This window comes from Aquila chrysaetos, chromosome 3 (assembly GCF_900496995.4).
Source record: "Aquila chrysaetos chrysaetos chromosome 3, bAquChr1.4, whole genome shotgun sequence".
Classification (NCBI taxonomy): domain Eukaryota; kingdom Metazoa; phylum Chordata; class Aves; order Accipitriformes; family Accipitridae; genus Aquila; species Aquila chrysaetos.
In genome coordinates, this window is record NC_044006.1 from 56,033,157 (window position 1) to 56,059,453 (window position 26,297).

Below are 26,297 nucleotides of genomic sequence, written 5' to 3' on the forward strand. Positions count from 1 at the left end.
TTATTTTCTGTGTCAAACAAATTCCCAGGTTTCACAATTTTTTTACTGTGGTGGCAGCAAAAGTGACCTACTATGAAATTTTCTCAGCTGAGTAATAGTCATTCGGCATTCTCAATGGCTCAGCTACGCTGTCCACAATGGGCTAAACCTGATAAATCCAGAAACAGGTAGCCCCAATCAGGATTTATGTATAAAAATCTACGTACAAATCCTTTGTCCATAGACGAGCATAAGAAAACAAATGAATGGCCAAACAAGATGGTTAAGACTACCTGGAATGTGATGGAGTGGGGGAAGCAAAGAGTGTCACAATTTCTCTGTAGATACAGGGTTAGAGTTTCTCCTTGTGATTTTAGGGTTAAATCCTCTAAGCCTCATTGATAATTCTGCATCTGAAAATGGGGGGTTAAGCTGAACAATCATAATTTTTCCCAGAGAAGCTTCCCTAGGTACTGCGATGCCATTTTACCTGGGCAACCTGCCAATGGCATTGTTCCACTGGCTAATTTAAAGGATGGGGGATCAAGTGTTTAATACTAGCTGCCAGTCAGCTTGCAAATAAAAAGGCTTTCATCCAGCACTGAGCAACCATTTCCACCATTCCTGTCGCCACAGGGTCCACTCAAACCCCTGCTGCTGCCCATCTTCCTGATGCTGCCTTTTGGAAACACACACAGATTTATGCTTTTAAAAAAACCCACCATGCCACATTTATACTAAGCAAAAACAACATGCTGAAATATGCTCTGAGCAGGTTACCACCAACTTCATTACCTTTTTTTCAGATACGAACACATTTTAATAGTTAGTTCTTTTGAAACATACCTCTCTGTGTCACCTACTCTTACTGAAATCCTCAGGTCAAGTCCCAACTCAAGACAAATCACCCCCTCTGTTTCTAGATAAATTCTGGCAGGGATGAAGGCTGAATGATTTGGTGTGAGATTTTAAAATTGCAACTCTTCATACCTGCTGTTTAATTTGCTCTTTTTTCAAAAAAGCTGAATTAAAAAAATCCAACACATTCTTTCCTACACCATGAACAGCTTAGTAAAAACAAGTGGGTGGGTCTTTTACCAGCTAAATTACTTTGTGAGTAGAGCCACGTGCCTAACAGTCTTGCCTGAGACCATCTACACATCTTTCTAAATGACAGCTGTGCTCTTCTTACAAGGGACAAGTCCCCAGCACTAAGCTGCTTTTGCAATGGCTGGTGAGGGGAGCACCCAGCACACTATTCACTTTTCCTTGGTGTGAAACGTAGAAATGATTCTTTTGGGAATCAGCCTGACACTGCTGGTCTTTTTCTAGCAGATCATTTGTAAACAATTTTTTTCCCTGGATCTCTGCTTTGTGAACTTTGGCTTGTTGATCTCTAGCTGGTTACTACAGCTTGAAAGTTCAAATGGCAGGCAAATAAGCATAATTCAGACAGCAATGTAATAGTTCTTACACTCCAGAAAACAGAGCGCACAAGGACAGGTTCACTGCACACCTTGTCCAGCTGAAGAGGAAGCACTTTTCCCTTTCTAGTAGAGCATATGAATACAGCTTGTTACAGGCACTGCTGCATTAATGTGACAGGTTTACAACGCCTTGGCTTGCTCAGCAGTAATGATCTTCCAACGTCCCTGTCAGATCAATGCATGGCTTTCCTCGGGACCCACTTACTGGAACACTGGTCAGGAGGGAACGTAACTATGCAAAACAGCGTCCAAACCAGACGGTTCCACCAGAAACTGCTGCAGTGAGAGACATGGGGCTGTTTACAAAGTTCTTTGATTCAGTGTGTTGGAAGGATGCACAAAAAAAGGATGAAACAAAAAAGTGTTTGAGTGGAAGCGGCAAACAAGGGTTTTGATCTTTCTTTTTCATTTTTTTTTTAAACACTTCACTGTTACAGTCTAACCTGGTGAAACTAAATTTCAATAACAATATATGTGGTCTTTTTCTTTTATATTTAAGCCATTAAGTTTTAATCCTCTTGCTCTACTCAAGAGTAATAGCTGTGAACAGCATTGCTATTAGTCCAAAGGGAGTCCAGAAGGTTCTTCATAGTTCATTCATAGTTACCTTAATCACAGATGCAGGCCATATAAATAAGAAGTAATTTCTTATTTTAAAACTATTATTTTTTGGACAGTGGAAAGTTTATCCCACAATTTGGAAGTTGTTTCTCAAGGAACTTCATTTTTGCAGCTCAGAATTACTAACGTGAAAACACCTTCTTTCCACTTGTCACACTGCACTAACACTGCACGCGTCTGAGTCCCGAACATGGCTTCACCGAAGTGACGCTGCCTCTTTCAACCCTACCTTCTCTAAGATGGAAGACATTAATACCTTACCAAATCATGCTAACATTGCTCCACCTCAGGAAGCTGAACCCCAGCTTCTCAAAGAGATGTCAGAAGACTGCTGCTATGGACTTATTACCTATTAACAAGCTTTAGGGCACAAATGCTAGTTTCACCTGAAATGCATCAGTTTAGTCGTAAAACAAGGCAGCTTTACAATAATTCAACAGCAATGTATGTTGCCATTCAGTGCACACAATCTCTTAATAATAATTTACCTTCCTGATCTGTTTTAAAAGAAAGCAAAAGCCGGAGTGCTGGATGGCAAGAGCAGCCAACATCAGGAGGAAATGAACAAAGCCGGTGCTGTCTCCTTGCCAGGGTCCCACGGCTGGGGGCAGTTACACAGTGAAGGTCATAACTGAGCAACTGCAAACGCTGCACTTTCAATCCTGCTTCAAAACTATTATTTAATCCCTAATATATATTGCTATCTCTATCTGAACACCAGAAATAGTATGAAATTAGGACTCAGTACTTATTCATGAGATCAAATTTAAGCAATTTTTCTTTTCAGGATTACAGGCTTAATTCTCCTCTCATTTGCTCACACACAGAAAAGAAGCAATTCTGCTGAGGTCAATGTCAGTGCAAGAAAGGGACAAGTCATTCCTTAACCACAGGTCTGTACTGAAAAGGGAGAAGCAATTCCCAGCCAAAGTAGCACAGACAACAGCAAGCAGTGAAGAAGCAGAGCTATGAGCTTCAGCTGCACAAGACTTCTGAGCCTTATGTTGTTGTATCTTTGCTGTTATTCTTACTCATTAAAGCCAGCTCGAATACATTCTGGCACGCTGAGGATCAGACTTTTCTCTGAAGAACAGACAAAAGCAATGTTTGAAATGTGCTCTGTTTACATGCCATGGGGCTCACCCCTTCTAGGTGTAAGGTGGAACATCATGATGGCGCTTTCACCTCTTACGTCAGTGGGCAATCTCTCTCTATACCTTTAAGAAGTTAAGAGACAGTGAATTTACAGTATATACATTTTTACATGTTACCCTTTTCTTACATTCCAGGGTAAAAGATCTAGCTTTTGACATCAACTGTCAAGACTGTACTCAAGAATTTGATGAGTGGACTGGCTACAGTGATAAACAAAGAAGTCCACAGATGATTCAGAAATGTTACCCACAGAATCAAGTCACATTGGTAACATGTATAGTGTGTAAAGACACCAGCAGATTAGATTAAAATTCTAGGCACTGAAGGCCTACAAGGAGGTTTAAATTTAATTAACAGGATACAAGATTCAGCTGGACAGACATGAACAAAAATAGACAAAATGAAATGAAACCCTGAAGCTCCCTCCTCTCCACTGCAGAAAACAAATGGGGGAAAAAAAAAAGCCATGGATATTTTACAGGTATGAGTAGTAATAACGGTTTCTATATTCCTTTTACTTCCCTGTGAGTGAATATTTTTTTTCTGTTCTGACAGTGACAACTTTTGACAGACAAGAATACTCTTTATCTCTGTAAGGTACCAACTTAAACTGCCTCTTAGGATGGCTCAAACACCGATGAGTACCACAGAGTTCGGGGGGTGCCAGACCTGAAAACCCCTATCAAAATCTTGACAATGAACACCAGAGCCTCACACCTATTGGCAATCAGCCAGACAGATGAAGGAATCACTATGTTTGCAAGAAATTTTATCCAGAAGTACAAAGCCAGGATGATAGTACAAAGAAACCTGTCAGCCCATCAGACAATACACTTCAGAATCAGAAGAGTGACACAGCAGACAGGTCACACCGAGCAGCACAGCAAACAGCAGCAGCTGAACGGCCAGGACCACCACCCCGGGATCTGCAAGTGAAATAACACGTAGGTAACAACTCTTCCCCATACCTGCTGTCACTCTTCTCTGGGAATGACTAAATTTTAACTTGATGGGATCTGAAGAAACCTCACCAGAATGGAAGAAACTTGTTTTGCAAAGTTTAAAACACATTCCAGCTTTAAGGAAAGGAAAGCATGAGGAGGCCTGGATAATACAACAAAAAATGAATGGAGAACTCAGTTTTACCAGTCTCTATTCAGGAAGAATTAGCAACTTTGTCTTGTAAGACACTATGACCAAATGAGCTCTGACCTCAGAGGACACAACTGACCTTGAGTATTAGATCTATCACTAATACACAGTGATACAGCTAGGCAACTTTTTTTAATCAGCCATGCATCCCCAGAATACAGGAACTCACCGACCGTAAGCCGGAAAAAAGCGGGATACAGAAGCCCACACTGGGCCAGAGGATTCGTCACTGGGAAGATCCCTTTGAGACAAGATCTATGTGGTATGAAGTAGTATGCTGGAGTGCCAATACCTCTGTTAGACTTAAGCAGCCTGTGAGTGCTGAAGAACGTGAAGTGAGCTTCTCCTCTGCATTGCATCTGCTTACTGAACTGCTAGGGCTTTAAAACAACATCTCTCCTCTGTCTGCTTGTCCAGCCCACTCCCCAAAACACCCCAGTAACTCCACTGAGGCACGCTTTCCCTCTGCTGGGTGCCCATAACCTTCTCTTGGAATTGACTTGGGGAATTTGTGTCCAATGCTTTTCATCACTTCTTAAGTACTCGCCTCCTCTAATTTGGCAAATCTATGGCACTACATGAAGGGACTTCAAAGGTCAGAGCTTCTAAATTATCTGGATCATGCCTTTGCTGCTTGAAAATAAGCATCTTTTCTTCCTTGAGGATTACTTTTCTCCTCTGCTTGGCTGCTACCAGCATGTAATAACCATCAGGAACACCTGTTGGGGAAACCAGCAACTGCCCTCAAAAATGCAGTGAAATTACTGTTCTTCTGCAAAGAGGATTTTCTAAAAGCTGGCTATTTAGGCCGCTTCCAGCCTGCACAAACACTCTTCTCCAGCAGGAAACGCAAGAATTTTTCTATATCAGGATCTCATCTGTTTCTCTGAAATTCCCCAATCAGTACTTAAGAATGAGGTAATTTTTTAATCAAAAGCCTATTCTGTGAGCTGTCTGCCCTCAGGTCCATCTCATTCATCTCTCTGGACTTGGGTTTCAGTTTTCTCCTCCAAAGAGGTTAACAGATTGCTGTAATTGGATGGCCCCAAGAAAAATGCTTCAAGCACCAGAGTGGCTAGAAACAGAACCCAGCCCATGCTCTGAGCAATGAAAGATTTCCCCCTTATTAAATATGGCTAACAATGTGTTTTAAGTACTTCAGGGGAAAGTATGATCTAAAGAGTTAATTCACTTGTATCTTGCTATGAGAAGGTCTTCCCTGGCATTCAGGCTAAAACTGTCCATATCCCACTTGTAATAAGCTAAAAAAAAATTACTGACTAGTGTTTTCATCTTTTAAACATCTGTAGACTGTTATGATCCTGTAATTAACTTCCTCCCCTTACTGCCTTACCAGCGACTAATACTGCCACAGAAGCACAGCTCCTCATGTGTCTTCTGCTTTATTTGTAAGCCTATCTCCTCAATTATTTTCTAAAATTACTTCATGAAAATGCACAAATAAGAAAAGATGTCTTTACTGACCTCTAACCTTGTGAAATCTGTACTGTATTTTTCATTACTAAGAAAGCACACCTGGTTCTGCATTCTTTCTGTGTTTTGTTTTGGGTTTTTTTAGTAGGATTGTAACAAGGTCACAAGGTTATCTTACTGTAATTACAACAAGCAGAAAACAAAACAACTTTCAACTAATCATTCATAGTCAGTTAAAATGGACGTCTGAACGACATGCAAAGCTATGTGAAGCGTCATCTTTTAAAAAGCATATTTCTGTAAGTGAAAACCTCATCGAATGTCACATATATTCCACCACAATTAAGACTTCTTGAAATTTCAATCTGAATATGCTTTATGCCTTTTAATTCTCAAAAGAGTTGAAATATCCGTGTAGAATTGGTGAATATTTATTGAGAGTTAGCATAATACTGAATAACCAAACAAGGGTAAATATATATGTGCAATCCTCTGTGATGGCTGTGAAAAAGAAACTATTTGAAAACCCCTAAATACCAAATCAGATTAGCTTGTAATACTGAAAAGTCTAAACTGAAGCCTTCCATATTTTAACAAAACTGAATATATAAACTCTGCACTGACAAAAACTCCATTGTTATCTGTTGATACCACTCACAGATAAAAATGGTCCCTGGGATGGCCCAGCACCACACAACGGCAACCTATGGTATGCAGAGTACGGAGAGTAAGTCCCACAGTACCTAACATGCTGAATCGAAGATGATACATCTGGACAATACCAGTTAAATCCATAAATACGGTGACTCACTGGAAGGATAATAAGATATCATCTCTTATTGAATCGGGATGTGCAATGATGGATACCCTAAAGAATGATGGATACGCTTCAGTTAGAGAGAGAATTTCTGCTAGACATAGGCATATCAGAGGCAGATCTGAAAAAAATATTTACAGCCTTCAGATGAAACACAAATATTATATCAAAAGCATTTGCTATATTATTTAACCCAGGCAAAGATATAAAAACACTTTTAATGTGTCATCTTTTAAAAGCAGGTCTTCCAGAAAAATCCAGTTATCCAAAACATGTTTCTTCTCTTTCCTGATGCTAGGAATGCATTAATCACAATTGCTTCTAAGAAGTGGGGTTTTTCTTCTCCCTTTTTTTTTTTAGGGTTGGGGCAGAGTAGCGAGGTGAAAAGGACAACAGACCCATTAATTAAATTACACACACACACATACTCTTTTACATACAGACTGTCAAGGAAGTCAAAAAAGATCACCATCACCCAAGTGTGAATAAAAAAATGTAATTATATTGAGAGTTCCTGTTTTAAAGGCACCAGAATTACCTGTCACACCACAGCACTGTTCTGCGGGTCTGAGGGACAATTGTGAAAGGCATTTGTCAGTGAACCGATTCACGAGAGCTACCGAACCAATTCACACAGGAAAACTGTTTAAACTGGCAGCACCTATAATACAATTGCACTGAAAAGAAGAAATATTTGCTCAATGTTTGAAGTAAGACAGGAACAGAAGACAGCAAAAAAGCTTTCTTAAAAATGTTAGAGCAATCACCTAGGACTCTTATATCAAGCAGAGGGGAGAGCTCTGCGGGAGCAGAAGCACCAGTGAAGCATTTGTCCCACATGAAGCCCTGCTCCCAGTGACATTTCCGTGTGTTGTTATTCACATGCCAAGAAATTCTTGCAGTGTGCCAAACCAAGGGTGCTTACTCAGGAGGACAGACTTAATGACAAATGTTACTTCTGCAAGAACACATCCTCCTTAAAAGCACTGTCTTTAAATCTAACTACAGATCTAATATATTTGCTAGAAACTCTGCTTGAAAACCTGTGATTTCCCAAAACCTTGCTTTATGATTGCTCCTCTTCTCAGACAACATTTTTCAGCAGGTTCTAAAATAGCCTGGCGGCTTCCAACATAAAAACTAAACATATCTCCCAAAGCATCAAAAAATATAACCAATAGATAAAAACACTTTATCTGACTTTTAAAAATACTGTTGTTGGAGTTACAAATCCGGGAAACGTAAATAAGAACTGGGGCCACTAGGTGTTTTTAAAAGAAAACTATTTCATATTGTTATACGGTTGCTTTGAAGCCTCCATAACTCTGTCAAAACAGAGGTGAGAGATTTTATGGGTACTAGAAAAATATTTCTTAAGTTCTAGGTGTTTCAAAACTTGCCTAAAAAAACATATGCATGCTGAACATACATGAAAATGAGATGGACGAAGGCCCCCTATGTTATCTAAGGTGCAGACTACAGTTCCAGCAACTGCACGATTTGATGAGCAAGTCACCACCGGTATGCTGGGCTGTGGATTTACAGCTCCTGAGCTGCTCCCGCAGGAGCTGCCCACACGTGTCCTCCAGCCACGCAGTAAATGGCAGGTGACTTTCACTGGCAGGGTAAAGCACCTTTGCCTCGGGACACAAGGGTGTGTTTTGGCAGGTCTCAGGGAGCAGCTGGTACGCTGGAAGGTGGCGTGACCGTTCATCTCACCCTTACTCCGAGCCTCAGCACTGAAGAAAGGGCAGGGAAGCACGCTTGTAGCAGCTGAGGTCTTCAAAAATAGCTTCCAGCCCAAAAAGCTGAACTGGCGCTGAATTAATCGTAGCCTCTCAGGCAATGCAGCAGTTGCAGAGCGACTCTATGTAGACCACGGGTCAGCAACCTTGCACAAGTGGGATGTCAGATTGCATGTATTCATCCCAAATCAGTAGAAACCCAACAGGTACCAGAAGATGCTGCATCTCAGAGGAAAACAGGGCTCTCCTTTTACCAGCAGTATCTATCCTTTGAGGAGGAGCCAGATCTTCTGAGACGACAACTTGGCGGGGAGCAAGTGCCAGAGACACTACTTCTCTGGGACACCTCTCAGCACACTACAACTGCTAGCACCTCTTCTGCTAAATGCCACTTGAAGTACATGGCCCTCTTTGCAATATACTCTTACACAGACCATGTCGAACAGACGGCTGACATAACATGAAGGTGCATGGGCAAGAGGAAGAAAAACCCACGCAAAGGGGTATTCTCAGCCCCAAGTCTCAATGAATCTCCTCTTTGGTATGTGTCACTCCCTCCTCCTGTCACCCACAGGTGACTTCTGCACAACCTTCTTCTAACTCACATCTTCTCTGTACCACTGAATAATAACAGCTTTTCTGCCCATAGAGCTTTAGGAGGATCCATCTCGAATAACCTGAATATTATGCATTTACCCAGAACACGAGTACTCTGGCTGCATGCAAGGAATGTCCAGGAGACTGAAATGCAGCTCCTTCCCCAAAGCAAAAATTGTGCCTGGGCGGTAATGGTGTAGCCAGATGCAGTGCCTGGGTCAAGTGATGGCATGAGTTACAGACCACTATTCCTACATACACAGCAGATTTCTGTGTCAGTACAGAGGCTGTTTATAAACTGCTCTGCAGATACAATATTGCGACATCGCACCACTATACAAATCAATGTGCCTGTTCCTGTCTGGTCCATGCACCCCAGTTTCTTTTCTGTGGGAATAACGGTGAAGGGGATATGAAGAGAAGTGGTCTTGCCTTGAGACAGCAGCACAATGGGGCTGGGACACACAGCTGGACAGGGAACTTGGAGACTCAGGTATAACATCCAGCACTTTCTCTGGCACACTAGTCTGCACATGTTCATGCTGCTGCCATGGGAATTAAACAGTAGAGGAGATTCTTCACAGCCTAGGTGTTCAACTAGCTGCACACTAAGCATTCACCCTTAATATACATATTTAAAGACTCTAGAAGAAAGAGGAACAGGATGTCACACGTAAAATTTCTTTGTACATCTTCTTTTGTTGAATCCTTTTAGCAGCATTGTGTGCTATGGACTGCAGAACTGGATGAGCCTTTTTTGACCCAGCACAACCATCCATTCCTGTGGCAGATCCTCTTCTCTTCCAGCAATCAGTTTTGGAAAATTCCTGAACTGGGGTCACACCTAGCATATCTTATTTAACAGGACTTTCTTCCACCAGTTTGTCTAACTCCTTCTGGAACAAGTTTATGCTATCCATCCCTACAACTGAATGACATGTGATAAAAAACAATGCACCTCCCTCCTTCCTTCTGTTTGTTTTACGTCTGTCCCAAATAATTTCTCATAATTCTTGGATTGTAAGAAATACTGAGTAAAGTTCCTTATTCATCTCTATCACGCTACTTATCATTTTATAGCTCTCTAACACAACCTGGTTGATCATTTCCTTCCCAGGATGGAGAGTTCAAGTCTATTTCTGCACATTTGTATTTCTTGTCTTATACTTATCCATTGAATACACAGTTTTCCAGTATTAGTTATCCTAATTAAACGTCTTCCCTTCCTAACTAGGTAAAGTCACTGAAAGCCTATAAGCTCTGAATCTGCAAGCCTTCAACTATTTCTGGTATAAATCTGATCCAAAGTTGTAAATTTTGTTTTGTCACCCAGTGGACTCATTCTTCACTGTTCTTTCTATATAATTCCAGGCTGAAGAGATTTTGTTATAGTTTTACAGATGTGTACTACACAAATCACTTTTAGACACAGGTATGCATAATCTTAACCTAATAAATATTTTGAAAGTTATGGAATATGAGAAATTGTTTTACAGGCTTCAATTGGCACAATGACTTCTAAGAGAAAAACATTTTTATCATGACTGCTCACCTAGAATACAATTTCTGCCCAACAAAATCCAACAGAAAAAAGAAAGAATTAAGAATTCTTTTTTTTTTTTTTCTTTTTCTAAATTAAACAAATCCTTATGTGTCACGATCTCCTTGCTGGGCCTTTCTAGGTTGTGCTGCCCTTTCACTCAGGAACAGACTCAAGCTTTTGCTGTGAAATAAACAAAAAGTATTTCCCAGAGGAATAATTTTATCCCTCTCTAGGTAAGTGTCCCCCCCACTTTTACATTCCCCTATTACTCTTGAAAGACACTGACAGCAGACGGAAGGCTCTGTCACACAAAAATTACATTTGCAGAGGACAGGAATTCAATCTTGTAACACCTCTTTCTGACTAGATAAAATTTTTGTAGACCCTCTCCTAAAATGGAAAGTGTTTTTCTCTTCTAATCGGTTTCATCTTTTGGCAAAACAAGCCTCACAATTTCAAAGGAGGATTGCGAATGAGATGGTTTATCGGAGAGGAAGATGATAGCTACTGGCTTTCTGACTGCGAGAAAAAAAGGAACACAATTAAAACATTAGCTACCTCCTACTGAACAGAAAGACTACAGGAGACAGGTATTTGCCAGAATATCTGCTAAGACTAAAACCATAACTCTACCTTGTTAGAAGTTTTATAAATAAAACGAGAAAAAACTGAGTCTGAAAGAGAAATTGCATTAGGTGGAAAACAGTGTTTTAGGCTGGACATAACACACTTCTGATCGTGGAATTGATCTAGTCCTATTGCAAGCAGAACACTTCAGTTAAGGACAAACAGAAATCCTGCCAGGGCTGTCCCAAAATATTCCTGTTCTGTAACAAGAGATCCACCGCAATATAAAACATTCGTACTTCAGAGTTTGCACAATTACTCTGAACGTGCTTCACTAACAAATAAAAACACTAAAGAAAAGTTGATAAATAATTAACCTTTTTTTTTTTACTTAGGGAAGGAGAAATACTACTGAGCAATAAAGAAAACCTGAAATAAAAAACCCAAGATAATTACCAAAAGAATGTCTCCCTCAGCAACAGTGAAAAATAAGAGCAACTAAATACGCAGTTTTCCTATAGATGGCATATGTAAAATTTGTATGCTATTTTTTATATATACTCATTTTACCAAGCACAGTTCCAGGTTAAATAAAATAATGCTATTTGAAACAGTTTACATTTGAAATGTCTTTTTTTACTTTAAAACACCCTGACACAACAGTCAAGTTTTACAAGATGATAAAACATGTCTGTTATTGAGAACTACTCTTGAGAGCATTTCTACAACTTCATCTTTGTGTCCAACAGTGTACCTAACGCTGAAGTCTGACAAACAATACCTATTTGTCCATCTCTTACTGTTTAAGAGGTTTAATAGTATTTTGTGTATGTAACTACATTACATACAAATACTTTGTCGTTTATTTTGGTGGTGATGTATATAGAGTTTACTGATAGCCACAGCAAATACGATATTTTTGGAAAGTAAAACTACAATTGCTTATTCTTGAAGCCTGTATTTTACACCTTTTTGAGCATAAGCAGATAAATTTTCAGTGTCACTGTTCTGAGATTTCCTGCTATTTTTATTTTCTACTGACAGAATATTCAAAGCTGACAAATGTTGTAGAACAGACATAGTTATTAAAAGCTTCAATTTACAGCAAATAGTGACAGTTTGCTTTTGCTGCTCATAAACCAAAAATCTAAGAGGTGTAAATAGAACGAAGGTGGCAACAAAACACTTAGATAGTTCTTTAAATAATTCTACAAGTAGCAGTGATACAGAGTAACACACTTGCTTTCATTGTGTGCATCCAACATCATCAGGTTTATGGATCTTGAAACAGCCCTTTTAAATTTGGCTTATATAAAAAAAAACCCAGGTACCATACACCTAAGTGAACAAGAAGACAAAGGATAAACTGTACAGCATATTTAAGCACACCTCTATGAACTGCTGGGCTTTGCTGTGAAATACCTTTGCTCTTCTTTACTGAGGTTGTGCTTATGTTTGATGAAGCGGTATCTCTCACCTCTCTGGCTTTGGTCCCTAAAATGGTTGTTTCTCCTTCCTCACTCCCCTCTCTTCCCTCACCATAAAATTTGGGCAGCAATTAGTTTTTCAACACTCAGAAAGTTTATATTTATCTTTCAATAACTGTATCAAATACTTTATTTCAGCACACAGGTCTCTGAATCAGATTAATTTTAAGCCCTTTTGTGCAACAGTGAGGTATTTGTCTGAGATGATGAGGAACACTGGGAGCATGGCACTCCCTCTGCTTAGAGATGGCTATTCAGATACATAAAACATTCCTGGTATTAAATACTGAATTGCTGGCTGTATATCCTGTAAATTAATAATATTATAAAGTAGAGTATAAAGGATAAAGAAGGAAAGCATACCTGCCACTTCATGGTAAAGACTGGCAGAACTCAACTATATCGAAGAGAGCTGTAACACTTTGTATTTTGGATGTTGTGGCATTACTGCACTTCCCAGTGCACATGGTCTGCCCAACCTCCACACCTGCATGAAGGCTGAGGCAGCCAGAACATGTTGGACCTCATCTCACAAAGGACCTACAGCAGGTCTGTGGATGGGCAGCATCCCCTGCGGGATGGAGCTTAAGGTGTTCGATCTCCCCACTAGCAAAGAGTACTGGCACAAGAAAAGGCAATTTATGGAGCGGCAGAAGTGAAATATGGAAGACTAAATCATCTTACCCAAGCTGAGATCATAAATGAACACGCTGAGTAACTATTCTGTGATTGCACTGTCCTATGGCCCTAACATGGCTAGTGTGCACAGTCAAACAAGTCTGATGGTACATTTAACTTTTTAAGAAATCTCCCTTTATTTCTTCCCCCTAAAACCTTTCCACTGAGCTGGTTTTTTCCACATATGCAACTCTAACTCAAAAAAGGCCTCCCTGTGCTTGAAAACCCATGTTAGTAAGTCTGCATTTTGCACAACTAACACTAAACAGCTTTGTCTAAGTTTTCATTTCACTGCACTGTGAAAAGTCCCAGCACAAACAAAGCACAGCACACACTGCCTTGCTCTCCAATAACTTAAAAATTCCTAGTAAGACTGTCCTGGTTTCAGCTGGGATAGAGTTAATTGTCTTCCTAGTAGCTGGTACAGTGCTATGTTTTGAGTTCAGTATGAGAAGAATGTTGATAACACACTGATGTTTTCAGTTGTTGCTAAGTAATGTTTAGTCTAAAGTCAAGGATTTTTCAGCTTCTCATGCCCAGCCAGCGAGAAGGCTGGAGGGGCACAAGAAGTTGGGAGGGGACATAGCCAGGGCAGCTGACCCAAACTGGCCAAAGGGGTATTCCATACCATGGGATGTCACATCTAGTATAGAAACTGGGGGGAGCGGGATCACCGCTGAGGACTAGCTGGGTGTCGATCAGTGGATGGTGAGCAATTGCACTGCGCATCATTTGTACATTCCAATCCTTTTATTATTACTGTTGTCATTTTATTAGTGTCATCATTTTAGGACAAGAGGAAATGGCCTCAAGTTGAGGCAAGGGAGATTTAGGTTAGGTATTAGGAAAAATTTTTTTACTGAGAGGGTTGTCAAACATTGGAATGGGCTGCCATGGGAAGTGGTTGAGTCACCATCCCTGGAGGTATTCAAAAAGCAAGTGGTCGGGGTACTTCAGGACATGGTTTAGTGGGCATGGTTAATGGTTGGACTCGATGATCTTGAAGGTCTTTTCCAACCTAAATGATTCTATGATTTTATGATCGTTATCATTATTAGTTTCTTCTTTTCTGTTCTATTAAACTGTTCTTATCTCAACCCATGAGTTTTACTTCTTTTCCCAATTTTCTCCCCCATCCCACTGGGGGCAGGGGGGAGTGAGCGAGCGGCTGCGTGGTGCTTAGTTGCTGGCTGGGGTTAAACCATGACAAAGACTCATTTTCAGTACATCAGGCTTGCAGGAAAATATTTTTTACTTTAGTTATAATATGCATGGTAATTGCTCTGAAGACTGAAACAATAGGTGTTTCAAACAAAACACCAAATTAGTTGTTGATTTCACTGGGGAAACCAATTTAAACACAGATGAGTTCTGACCAATGTAAGTTGCAGCACGTTTCAATAACTAGCCATACACCATCTGTATACCATGGGATGAATAAAAAGGAATACTTAATACATACCTTAATAAGAACAGCAATCTTAAAGTTACATATTTGATGCGTCAATTTTATTTCTTACTTTCTCCTAGTTATATTCTCAGCTCAAAAAAAAAAAAAGTAATGTTGACTAACAAAACAGTGAAATTCTATTTATTTCATCTTTTCACACTGAAATTTTTAAAGATGACCTACAAGAAGACAATCTTTCAGGCTTCGTTGCTGCTTCCAAAAAATCCCCAAAGGAAAAATCTTTTGAAAGCCACACTTGACAAGAGCAGAAAACCACCTCATAAAGTAGCAAGCATGCTGTGGCACATTTCTCTACTTTAAATACTTATTTTTGCTTACTAAGAAACTTGAAAGTTTTCTCTTCACATTCTTTCCTGACAAAGTTGTGTTTTCAGCCACATGAGCAGACTGTAAAAGCTCTTAACTTTTGCTTTAAAGTAAATAAACTCTTCTCCCTCTTCTATGTTGAAGAGTCTTCAGGGTTGGGACAGAAAATTATTTTTTAAAAAATGAGAAAATTTACTGTAATGCGTTATGTGTGGTTCACACCTCCCTCTAGCAAAACATACACTATAAAGCAACATGATGGGCCTGAAATAAGAGGACTGCAGTTCCATGACAGAGGTTAAAATGATGGAGGTATTGACTTGCAATGAACTCTGCTGACTGAGAAAGCTGGAAGCAAACCAAACCTGCATTCCAGATTTCATGTGGCCTTTAGAAACAGTTGCTGACCAAAATTACGATCTCTCTGCTGAAGCACTACCTGCCCCCCCCCCCCCCCCCCCCCCAAAAAAAAACCAAAAAAAAAACCAAACCCAAATCATAGTGTCAGGTCTCTTTTTCCCTTCTGGGATTTGATGTCACTAGTTTAATCTTTGTTCATTTAAATATTATGTATTTACATAATATTTATGCACCTAAAGCACCACGGACAGACCTGAAGATCATCCAATTCTACATAGCAACAAAGAGGGTGCTAATTAATTATCACTTCAGTAGATTTTTAGGGAGAAGGAAAGCACAAGGTACTTTCTTTTCTTCTTTCTTTTTTGTGGGAGGAGGGAGAAGGGGAGAAGAAGGCTGAAGGAAGGCCAGACTTTGAGAACACAATAAGAAATAGAGTCAGAAAAATAAGGCTGACAGGACATTGAGAACTCATCTGCTTCAATCTTCTGCCTCATGACAGGATTAACTCTAGTTTGTCTTGAGATCTTTTTAAAGATCTCCAGTGATGACAGAAGTCAATCTGAGTCCAATTTTTTTGTATTATTCTCACTCAAGACCACACTTTTTTCCCCTTCCTCTTCTTCAAAGATTTGTAAGATATTTGAAAACATTTAAATATTTACTTCTTCAGGGTAAACCCCTGGACTTTGTCCATCTTTCCTTGTAGGTAAACTTTTCTAGCCTTTGACTTTGCCTGTTCCTCTGCTCTGGAGTTTTCTCTAATTGGTTCCCATCTTTCTTGCAACTGGGATACGTACCTTAAAATAGGGCTGATAGAACTGAGTACAGCAGGTGCATTACTTCTCCTATGTCACCTAAGACACTTCCCCAGTGATGTGGTGGCATTTGCTGACCCTCTGTGGTTCCAGAGCTCATTCTGCAGATCCAGTGCTCAGCAGTAATTCCCAACCGTGTATTCCTGCAGCCAGTACTTTATACTCAGCTCTGCTGAATTTCAGGCTATTCTTTTCAGGACACAGTAGTGGCAGTAGTATTTATATTTCAAATATTATTTTATTTCCCAAAATCATCAATGGTGGATTTTTTTTACTGTAACTCTGTCTCCTGTACTGTTACCTTCTCTTCAACTCTCCTAACCACTTTATCATGCTGTCATGTCTACAGAAAAAAATACTTGTCTGCTGTTCTCAAATACACAAGTTCCAAATTTTTCAGATGAATACTTTCTTATACAAACAAACTGTATGACTAAACAGTAAGTAGGCTAGTACAGTAAGTAGAAGAAAGAGAAAGAAAAACAATGTTTGATAGAAACACTGATATACCTTGTCCCTGTTATTCATGATATCATATATGTCTTCATTTTCTTCCTTTATTCTTAGCTAGCAACTGCTTATATTGCAACCTCAGGATCAAGCAGAAGGGAATGTGCTTTAACCTTTTGTATAGTAGAGCAAGAACTTCTCCCAAACAAGCAGGAGTGGAGGAAAGAGAATCTGACTTGCACTATATGAGATGGGGTTAAAGACAGCCTCCAGGAAAACTCTGCTTTGGAGATCTGCTGAAACATCTTACTTCTACAGCAGTACTGGCTATTCTAGAAAAATCAGCCACTGCCTTCCTCTAAGTTTTCTTTACTCAGGTTTGGCTCAAGAAAGAGGCTCAAGAATTGAAAATGCTCTCAAGCATTCATGGTCATTCTGAAGGGTCATTTTCCAATGCAGATACTTACACTGATCCAGTGAAGTGCTAAAACTAATGGCCAGCAGGTATAGGCCTGGCAGCTGTAGGCATCTATAAGGGAATATATAGCTATTAAATGAATTATATAACACCTCTGATTCAGGTGCCCTGTGCAACAAGCATAGTAATGACAAAGAGGGATTAGAGCTCTAGAGGGTGTAAAACTGTCATGAAATAAAACACAGGCTGGCTAATGTGAATAAAGTCTTGCATGAATTAAATTTTGTTGCAAAGCCTTGAAAATTCATCCATCAGAAATTAAACAAATTTTGGAGCAATCAGGAGTTGAATCCTGATGCTGTTTCCTTCACAACACTCTGAAGATCTGGCCATTCCCCACTGTCCAGATAGCAAAGAGCATCATTTCCCTCTGCATATGTCACTCCTTTCCAGCCCATACCAGAAGTTACCAAAAATAGTTTACCCTTCTTCACCGCATTGTGCTCAATTTTCTGTTTCCCCTTAGTTGGTTCTGCCCAACTCCAACCTGATACAAAAGGACCATCTTTTTTTCACCCCCTCTCAATCCCATGTCCTCTGCCCTGTCAATGATGTTAGCTTTATTGTCCCACTTACCCATTTGCCACATAGAAAACTCCTGATGGTCTTCCACCAACCCATGTGTGGACAAATCTCTCCTGACATGCTACGGCAAGGAATTACCCCCTTAAAACCCAGCATTTTTAGTGAGGTCCCATTTATATTGGGAAGCATCTAAACAGCCATCAAAAATGTTTATTCCCTCTGACATTGTTTTGTCTTTCAGACTCCTCAGCTCTCAACATGAGGAACTGTCTTGTATTTGAGTATCGTCCAGGACATTTTGGTAGCATCCAAAATCTAATAATTACAACAGCAATAAAAGCAGTAACACATTTCAGATGCTGTCCTTAGAGATTTCATGTTCCAAAGGGTTCAGCCAATTAATGGAAAAATCAATGTTGCCAGTAATTGCTTTTAGAGTTGGTTGGTTCAACCCCTTTGAATATGATGGTTACATTTCCACCCACTGGGTAAACAACCATGATAGAAAGCTCATTTGCATGATTTTGAGAACACACCAGCACAAACTGAAGTGATCTGCATCATTTGCAAGGCCTACAATGTGATGTTTTTTTCAGTGCATGTGCCAACATTAAAACCCCCCTCTCTTGCAACTCAGTATGGGAGCAGGGTATTAGGAAAAAACCCCTAATAGAACCCTGTCTTTTTAGCTGTAACACATTTTGAACTTCTTTACCACTTAGTCGAGAAAATTAGCAATCAGTAGAAATCCTAAAGCGAGACGGATGGTTTAGTTACTGTCAGTAACATATTTCAGAGGTCTGTAACAAATAGCAGCATCAAATGAATAAATAATGTTCAAAGTCTAACAGCCGGCTTCCCTAACAGTGTGAAAATATGTAAATGTTACATCGCTTTACTCTTCAAACTGGCTCTCCTTTCATTCCTCAGAGACTCTTCTGTCAGAATAACAAGCTAAAAACAAAATATGAATGACAAGTGCACATACTTAGCTGATTAAGAACATAGAGTCGAACAGTAACCATATTAATCTCGTCTCTCAAAGAGGCTGTGTGAATTCCAGGCAGAAATATTGATTTTGATCTAGTCTACTGCAGCGTAGATTGATAATCGGTGTTCAAAATCTATGCGGGAGTGCTTTCCTCCAAAATGGCAATCTTCAGCACTTTTCTTAGTTCAGTTGGACACCTAGAATTTTATACTTAAAACCCATTAACGCTGTCAAAATCCTCTGCTATTTCTATACATCCTTGACAAACATGTGACTTGTGAACTTCCAGTATATACATAATCACAGCCTAAAGACATAAGAAAACTGTAAATGTTATCAGTGACTTTACTCTTGATCTGGATTGTTTCAGTGAAGCAAGTATTTATTACAATGAAGCAAATTCTTTCTCTAGTGCACTATTGTCATGCTGGCTTGCCTGACTGTAGTACTGCAGTGACATTACCCCTCTTATGTCCCCAATGCAGCTCAACAGTGTCACACCATCCCCACTGTCCCCTTCCATATACCACACACCTGCTGTCACGCTACAGGATCCTAAACTCATTCCCAGTAATTCATCATTCTCTTTCCTGCACACCCCCCTGCCATCTCACAAACCACCTCACCAGACCAATGCTCCTGAAGCTGCTGTTTAGCACTTAGAGGAGTAAGATGCAGTGGATTCCTTGGTACACAGTGGATCACTTCTGTACCAAACAGTGGCTCTCACCTCCCATTGCTGTTCGTTTCTACATGATGATGCCTCATCTGAGAAGTTATGGCTGGTCCAGCCAAAGTGGTGGTTCTTTGCTGGTATCCCTACCTGCGTATTAGCAGCACAATTTGATCTTAAGTATAATAAATCCCAATGAAGCCCTCAATGAATCAAAACCAGTTCAAACAGAAAAAAGACCTAGCAGTTAGTGAACTTCCAGAACTTGCTAGTATAGGAGACTGTGCTGGCAGACAGTCTCAGGAGCTTCAAAAAAGAATGTGATAAATTCGCTGACAACAGATCCATAAATAGGTGATAAAAGGAAGAGTCAGGGATGTACTCTCCATCATCACCCCTAAGACAACGACGCTGGATGCTGGGAGAGAACAAGGGGAAGGTACTGCAGGTAGCAGCCAGTCTTGTGTGTTCTCCCTGAACAGTATCTCCTACCGCCTCTTGGGGGGAGGCTGCTGGGCTCGATGGGTCACGGGTCTAACACAGAAAGTCTTTTCTTATGTCCTTAGGATGTCCATTGTAGAACCTGGGAGCTGAAGCAGTCAAACCACAGGTAAGACTAGCCACAAATGAATGATGCTGTAAAGGTTTTATTCAGGAGAAAAACCCAATATATTTGTCTGAAAAGGTCAAGAATCATTATTTTATATGTAGCTATGAAAAACTCTCAAGCTACTAAATGAAAAATGAAACAATTCATTTAGAAGTTTCACTGTGAAAGGTTAGGAAAGCAGTTGCCTAAACTCCAATTAGTACCATATCCCGTGATTTTGACACACTAATTCACAAAGGCCCATTTTAATTAAAGGAAAAACGCCAGGTCGCTTTTGTTGGCATCATTAGGTGGGAAAAAAACCCACAACACCCAACAAACCAACAGCAAAAAACCCCAGCAGGCATGAGCAGCTGTTTACCACTCTATAATGCCATAAATAACAATTACATTAAATCAGACTTCAGGAACAAGGCCCAGAGTTTGAGCTAGCGTTACTCTTTACTGACTTGAAAAGTTTCTGAGATTATAATGGCAAGAGCATTAAGCATTTCCCCTCAATGGAGTAGGTTCATAGGAAAGCAAAGGGTGTAATAAAATTAGTAACAGTATCTCATTGGCTGCTGTTACAAAAGGACTGACCAAGGGTAGTTACTAGCCCAAATTGCGTTGGTTAAAAAAAAAGACTGAAAAACTTTCAGCCTTCCCCGGTAAAACTGATGCCATGTTGTTATGAGGGGGAAAAGGGCTGTCTGCTCTCTGAAGGAGAAAAGAAAGGTTAAGCTTTCCAAGTGGTCCATCTTTCACCTCCAAAACAATTGTGCTGACAGTAAACCTTGAGCCTGACACTGCCCTGAAACCCACAGGTAGTAGGAAGTGTCACTGCTTTAGCAAAGAAATTAATACCACTGGCTCACTATTAGCCTGTAAGCACAAACCCGTCCTGGTCTCTCAGTAGCTTCCAGCCAGTCTGCCTCTTTTTATGTTGGCTACCTAGAGAGAAACTCCCTCCAATTACAAAACTCCCAGAAAGTCCATCAAGTATCTTTTATCTACACTGCTTGTGCTGGCAGAACAGATCGGTGAGGCTGTTTGGACAACTGTGTGCTTCTCTTACACTGCCACCCAACTAGAGGTGTAACATGTTGGACTGCTTACAGAGAAAATCCCTTTGCTAACTGTAGTGCAAATACAATTTCACAGAGGGTTTGAGGCACTTCGTCATGTACTGCTTCGCTGCCTGGCTGGGTCACTCCTCTCAAATTATCAGCACATAGTTTGATGTTTGCTGCTACTGGGCTGTAAGGTTTTGGAATCCAGTCACTTCAGGTATTTGTCTTGTCCGCTTGCTATTACAAAAACTTCTAGTAACCGCCACCTGGGAATTGAATTCTGTTCTCACATCACTTCAGAGAGGCAAACCTGGATGTACACACCATTACAACACAATACCCTTAGACGCATGGGGGTAATTTGTGAGAGGAGTTTTTGTTCTGCCCGTGACATAATAAAGTTGAATAGCACGTTCTCACTGTGATCCTACTGGCATGAACCACAGTATCACACACTTTCTGCATAAGAAAAAGACTTTTCATGCATTATTCTGCTGAAAAGTTAAAACAGAAGGCAGCCCCCAAAACCTGGTACAATAGTCCCAAACATTTGAGTACAGGAATTAAATGAACAAATATCACTATGGAAAGATGTTTTGCTTAGTTTACATAAGGGTGAGCTCAGACAGAAAGTGGATGAATAGGCTGGCTAAAAAAAAAAAAAAAAAAAAAAAATTTCCTCAGATTTCTCCTTATGGTTGCTTACACTTGGCCAGAACAAACAAATCCAGCCAGAAACCTCCCCAAGAGAGATAAAGTAAAACACATGTAGTCGCATTTTCTTTCTTCTAGCTTTTCTTATTTCTCATTTTTTCCCATTTTATTTGCAGCTTATGCCTATGTGGAAGACCTTAATCTTGCAACAAGATTCACTGCACCACTTGGAGTCCAAACAATTTTGATGCTTTGCAAAATCCTTTGATAAACAGAGAGAAACTGCACTTCTTCGGGAACAGAGAGTGCACAGCTGGGACTGTGTCTTCTGTTTGAATGTAAAGCAACTGCCATACCTCAAGCATTCCACAGGCAAACCATGGTCACAGCAGCAGCAGTCACAAAGCGATTTCTCATGGTTAGTTTTTGAACTAACGTGGTTTTTTCTTAAACTGTTTTCTGTTTAATCGTAAGTGGGAATCTGGGTGTATTCCAGCAAGATATAAAATGCTAATGTATAAAAAGGGACTGTTCCTTTATTCTCCACCAAGACGTATTTAATCAAATGGAAAGTGTCCATCTGATGGTTTGTGCAGAATTTCATTAGCCTTTAATTGCTTTTGACAACTAGTGGAAATAATGCTGCATCACCATGCAAATGGCAGTACAGTAACACATTTCTAAGGTATTCACCATAAAGCAAAACATTCCAGTTACAGTATCAGACTCCTTTGGCTTTACACAACAAGCCCCAACCAACTTAAAACTGTTCTACACTCCTATATGTGGAAATGTTTTAAGTTAAATTTTTCTTTCTGAAAACTAAGCTTTTTCTTCTTGTGCTCTTCCAAATTACTTAAAAAAGTTGACACAATGAGATACACAACATGTCTCACCTTGGGTTCTTTCTGGATATTGGTACAGGCAGACTTTTTTGTTTGAATTCTGTTGGAAATAAAGATGTCTTACCTGTGTACACAAATTAGCCAATGGTTCGTAGAACAGCCACCAGATAAGGTAACTGTGACTATCTTATAATCACTCTAACTGCATATCAGGCTGGTGGAATGCCTTCCCGTTTTTTTTTTTTTTTTTTTTTCTTTTTTTTCCAACAAAAGAGACTTGATGCCCTGACAAATCCAGGGGAACAGCTGTGAGGCACCACACACTCAGCAGGTATATAATTGATTTTTATAACTTTGCTGGGACATCTATGAGGAAGGTTATAAAACTGCATTGCGAACATGTTTTGTCTTTAAAAGCAGCAATTTAAGTAAGTTGGGTAAGCTGGAGTATGGATAAGTACATGTAGTTTGATTAAATGCATATTCTAACTTTTTCAGTGTATATCCCTTTTTCATCTGAATAAAACCTTTTTTTTTAAAAAAAAGGCAGCAAACAATTATATGTAGAAAATATGTATTGCTACTAAACCCTTTTAAAGTATTCTTAAATGTGAACTGCAAATATATGTTTTTAAGAGATGCTGATAGGGGTTTTGGAAAATGCCCCATGGATCATTCTAAAACTTAGACAAATTTCATTATAATGTCATGATAAAATGATTCAGATAATGTATTGAAGCAAGACATAAGAATAGAGCAGTTCATCTAGGCAGCAACCAGTTATGAATAATTTTAATAAATATGCAAAGACTACATTCTGCCACATAAAACAGCTAGTCAGTTGTAAACCTGCAATACATTTTTAGGCTATAGTATGTGTATATCTAGAATTAAATAATTAATTATGATCCCCATGAATATAATAATCTGGATTCTGCAATATCTGCATTTTGCATCAGTTCCTCCCATGATTCATTTTGATCATCTCAGTATTTTACCTATGAATATTATTTTTACAAATTTATTTTTAACACCATTCATATTTTTATTTCATGCCAATAGAATTCTACACTGCAATGCCCATTGTTTTCTAAATCTATCCTTCTTCCTAGAAAAGAATAAAATGGAACTGAGTTAATGGATGCATCTGCTGAACAATACATAATTTCAGCACTAAAGTAAATATATACAGAAATATGGGAGAATATTTATGGATAGATGTGAGTGCAGAGACACATACACCATGAACATTTAAACTCACAACTTGTTAGAAGTCTACCTCTCTCCTTCTAGCAGAAACACAGGGGGCGTTTTAGCTTATCCTAATGCAGACTCCCTACTTCTCCAATATGTATACTCATTAGTGCTCATGCATATATTCCCATGCCAATGTATGAACATTTGAGTGAAGCTGGTCTTTCCAATTCCCAAGTCCACTGTCTGTGAAATTTGTTTGTGGAAAGGAAGAATTTGTGTGAAATATGTCCTAGTGTTATCCAATATCACAAACCAATCCTTTACCGGGAAAGAGAAATTACTAACCTTCACCCTTGTTACGAGGGTCCCCTTTTCTTACACATAAACATTAATATCTTTTTCAGTGAGGAAGTAATGAAAGCAACTCACACTACTTACTTTGTGAACATAGGTAAACCTGGCACTAGTAAACCAAGTTTCAGAGGAATAAAACTAAACATTAAACATAACAAAGCAATGAAACTAAGTTTATGAATAATACCTAGATTAGTGGATACAGGAGTTGCCAAGCAGAGGGAATATGAAGTTTTAATTACCATTCACAACATCATAAGCCACAGAATACCAGGCATTTATAAGTCTATAGGTAAATATTACTGAAAAAAATATTAATCAAGCAATGCAATACTTATAAAATTCAACCTTCAGAAAAAGGAGCAAGCACTGGTACTGCCATAATCCAATGGGACTCCAAACACAACAGCAGTATGTAAAAGGAAGACGTTTATCTTTGCAAACTGAAGTGTCAAATATTTCTGAGTGTTCAGGTTACTGTCACTAGTCTAATAAAATGCATCTGTGGGTTTCAAGTTGGTCCATAAGAACCTTAACCTGCAAACTCTCCTCCATAAAGAATGTGGGATGTGCAGAATATTGCAACTCAGACACGTATTTGCCACCTCCAAAGCTATGAATCTATGCAGTGAATCACTTGGAACTGATACACGACTATCAGCCAGATTTTGATCACAGGCACTGCTGAATCTCTAGGGCAGTCTAGTTGGTAGTGTGTCATCATATGAACAGGACTGTACTTAAGAGGAAAGCAGGACAAATCAACTTTTCCAGAAGAGATTAAAATCTCATTTTGGCATGTGTCTATAGAATAGTCTCAAAACTGAAGCAAAGAGTAAACAAATTAATCAAAATCTAAATTGTGAAATGCCAGACTGAATTTCCAAGAATTTCACCCAACTTCAGAAAGAAACTATTTTGTTTCAATTCCCAGACTAAAATTGCAAATTAAAGCCGATCAACAAAGGAGTAAATATTATTAATTAAATAAAATGCAAAATGGCTTGGTGGAAAATTTGTAGACAATATAGCATGATTTGATGCACCCGTGAGTAAAACTGTTTTTGAAATATCCCTCCCAGTTATATCAAAAGTATCACACAAGAGACCACCTCAGATGGCATCAGGTCAGGTACAGTAAGTATCCAAATACACTGAACAGAATTCATCCTCACTAGCTTCTAACAAAAATGCAGGGTATAAGAGACAACCACACAAAAAAGAAAACATCATCTGTCCCTCAAGTTCTCCATACTACTGATCAGAGCAGCTCTTTACCCTTTCCATCAGTGGTAGGTCCTACGGAAGGGGCTGCAGGATCTTGGACCTTAAGAGCAAGAACCCACTCCACTTGAACTCTGTGTGCTGAAGAAAGGGTAGAGCTTTATGCTTTTGTCCCATCTATGGCACTTGAGAAACTTCTAGCCAAGTTATGGAAAATGAAGGCCTGGCCAGATAGATTTTACACTGGGAATGAAGTGAACAGAGTAAACAGAAACTGTGTGCTCTAACACCAGTTTACTATTGACTGGCTAATTTCTTACCAGCCATCTGAACTGCATATTCTCCACAGTAAAATGGATAAACGATTTTGTTTACTGTATATGCGTTCAGTAGCCTGGTATGACCTTTAGGAGCTTATGGCCCTAAGCTAAAGTTACCTTGTGTTGAGATCCTCGAGAAGAAGTCACTGTATAGAAGTCACTAAAGCTATACATGAAATCTGCGACAGACACAGGACTAGGATTCTAACTTACACCTTGTCAGCTTCCTGATACCTCTCCAATTTATAGAAAGACTTGGATCTCAAACTCTCACTTCACTATTCATCCAATGGATGCTTCCAAACTTACTCTGGGAGTGCTCTGAAATACGTATGTATTTCAAGCAAGCCTCCTGAGCTACTGTCCAAATCACAGCCTTTCATCCACAATATTTAACATCTCTATTAACTGTAGTTTTGTATATTCCACCACAAAGCTGTCCTAATCCTGGACCAGTCCAAACTCCAGTCTGCCTTAAAATCAAGACCAGAGAAGATTAGTCCTTTCTATTCTGAATGCAAACGCTACCAAGCAACAGCCATATAAAAGGTACACAGAGAGATGGTTAGTTATTTTGACATGTCAATGACAAATACATCAGCTCTGAACTTTCATGTCTCATTATAGATTTGTCTCAAAAATAAAAAGAAGATAAAAATCTACTCTTGAAGTAAGATTCACACAGATGAAACTGTAGGTAGGCTGGT

General features: G+C 39.4%; 1 protein-coding gene across 5 annotated transcripts in view; it reads right to left on the minus strand.

The window, feature by feature from the left end:
- Positions 1–26,297, minus strand: part of RSU1 (Ras suppressor protein 1) — a 118,986-nt gene that overhangs the window by 26,162 nt on the left and 66,527 nt on the right. Inside the window, exon 9 of one of the 5 annotated variants that reach the window (XM_041122301.1) lies at positions 23,585–23,603. The exons of the other annotated variants lie outside the window; for them this stretch is intronic. Coding sequence (XP_040978235.1) covers position 23,603 — 1 coding nt within the window. The 3' untranslated portion in view covers positions 23,585–23,602. Of the gene's footprint in view, positions 1–23,584; positions 23,604–26,297 lie in introns of those variants that run through there. 5 annotated transcript variants of the gene reach the window in all.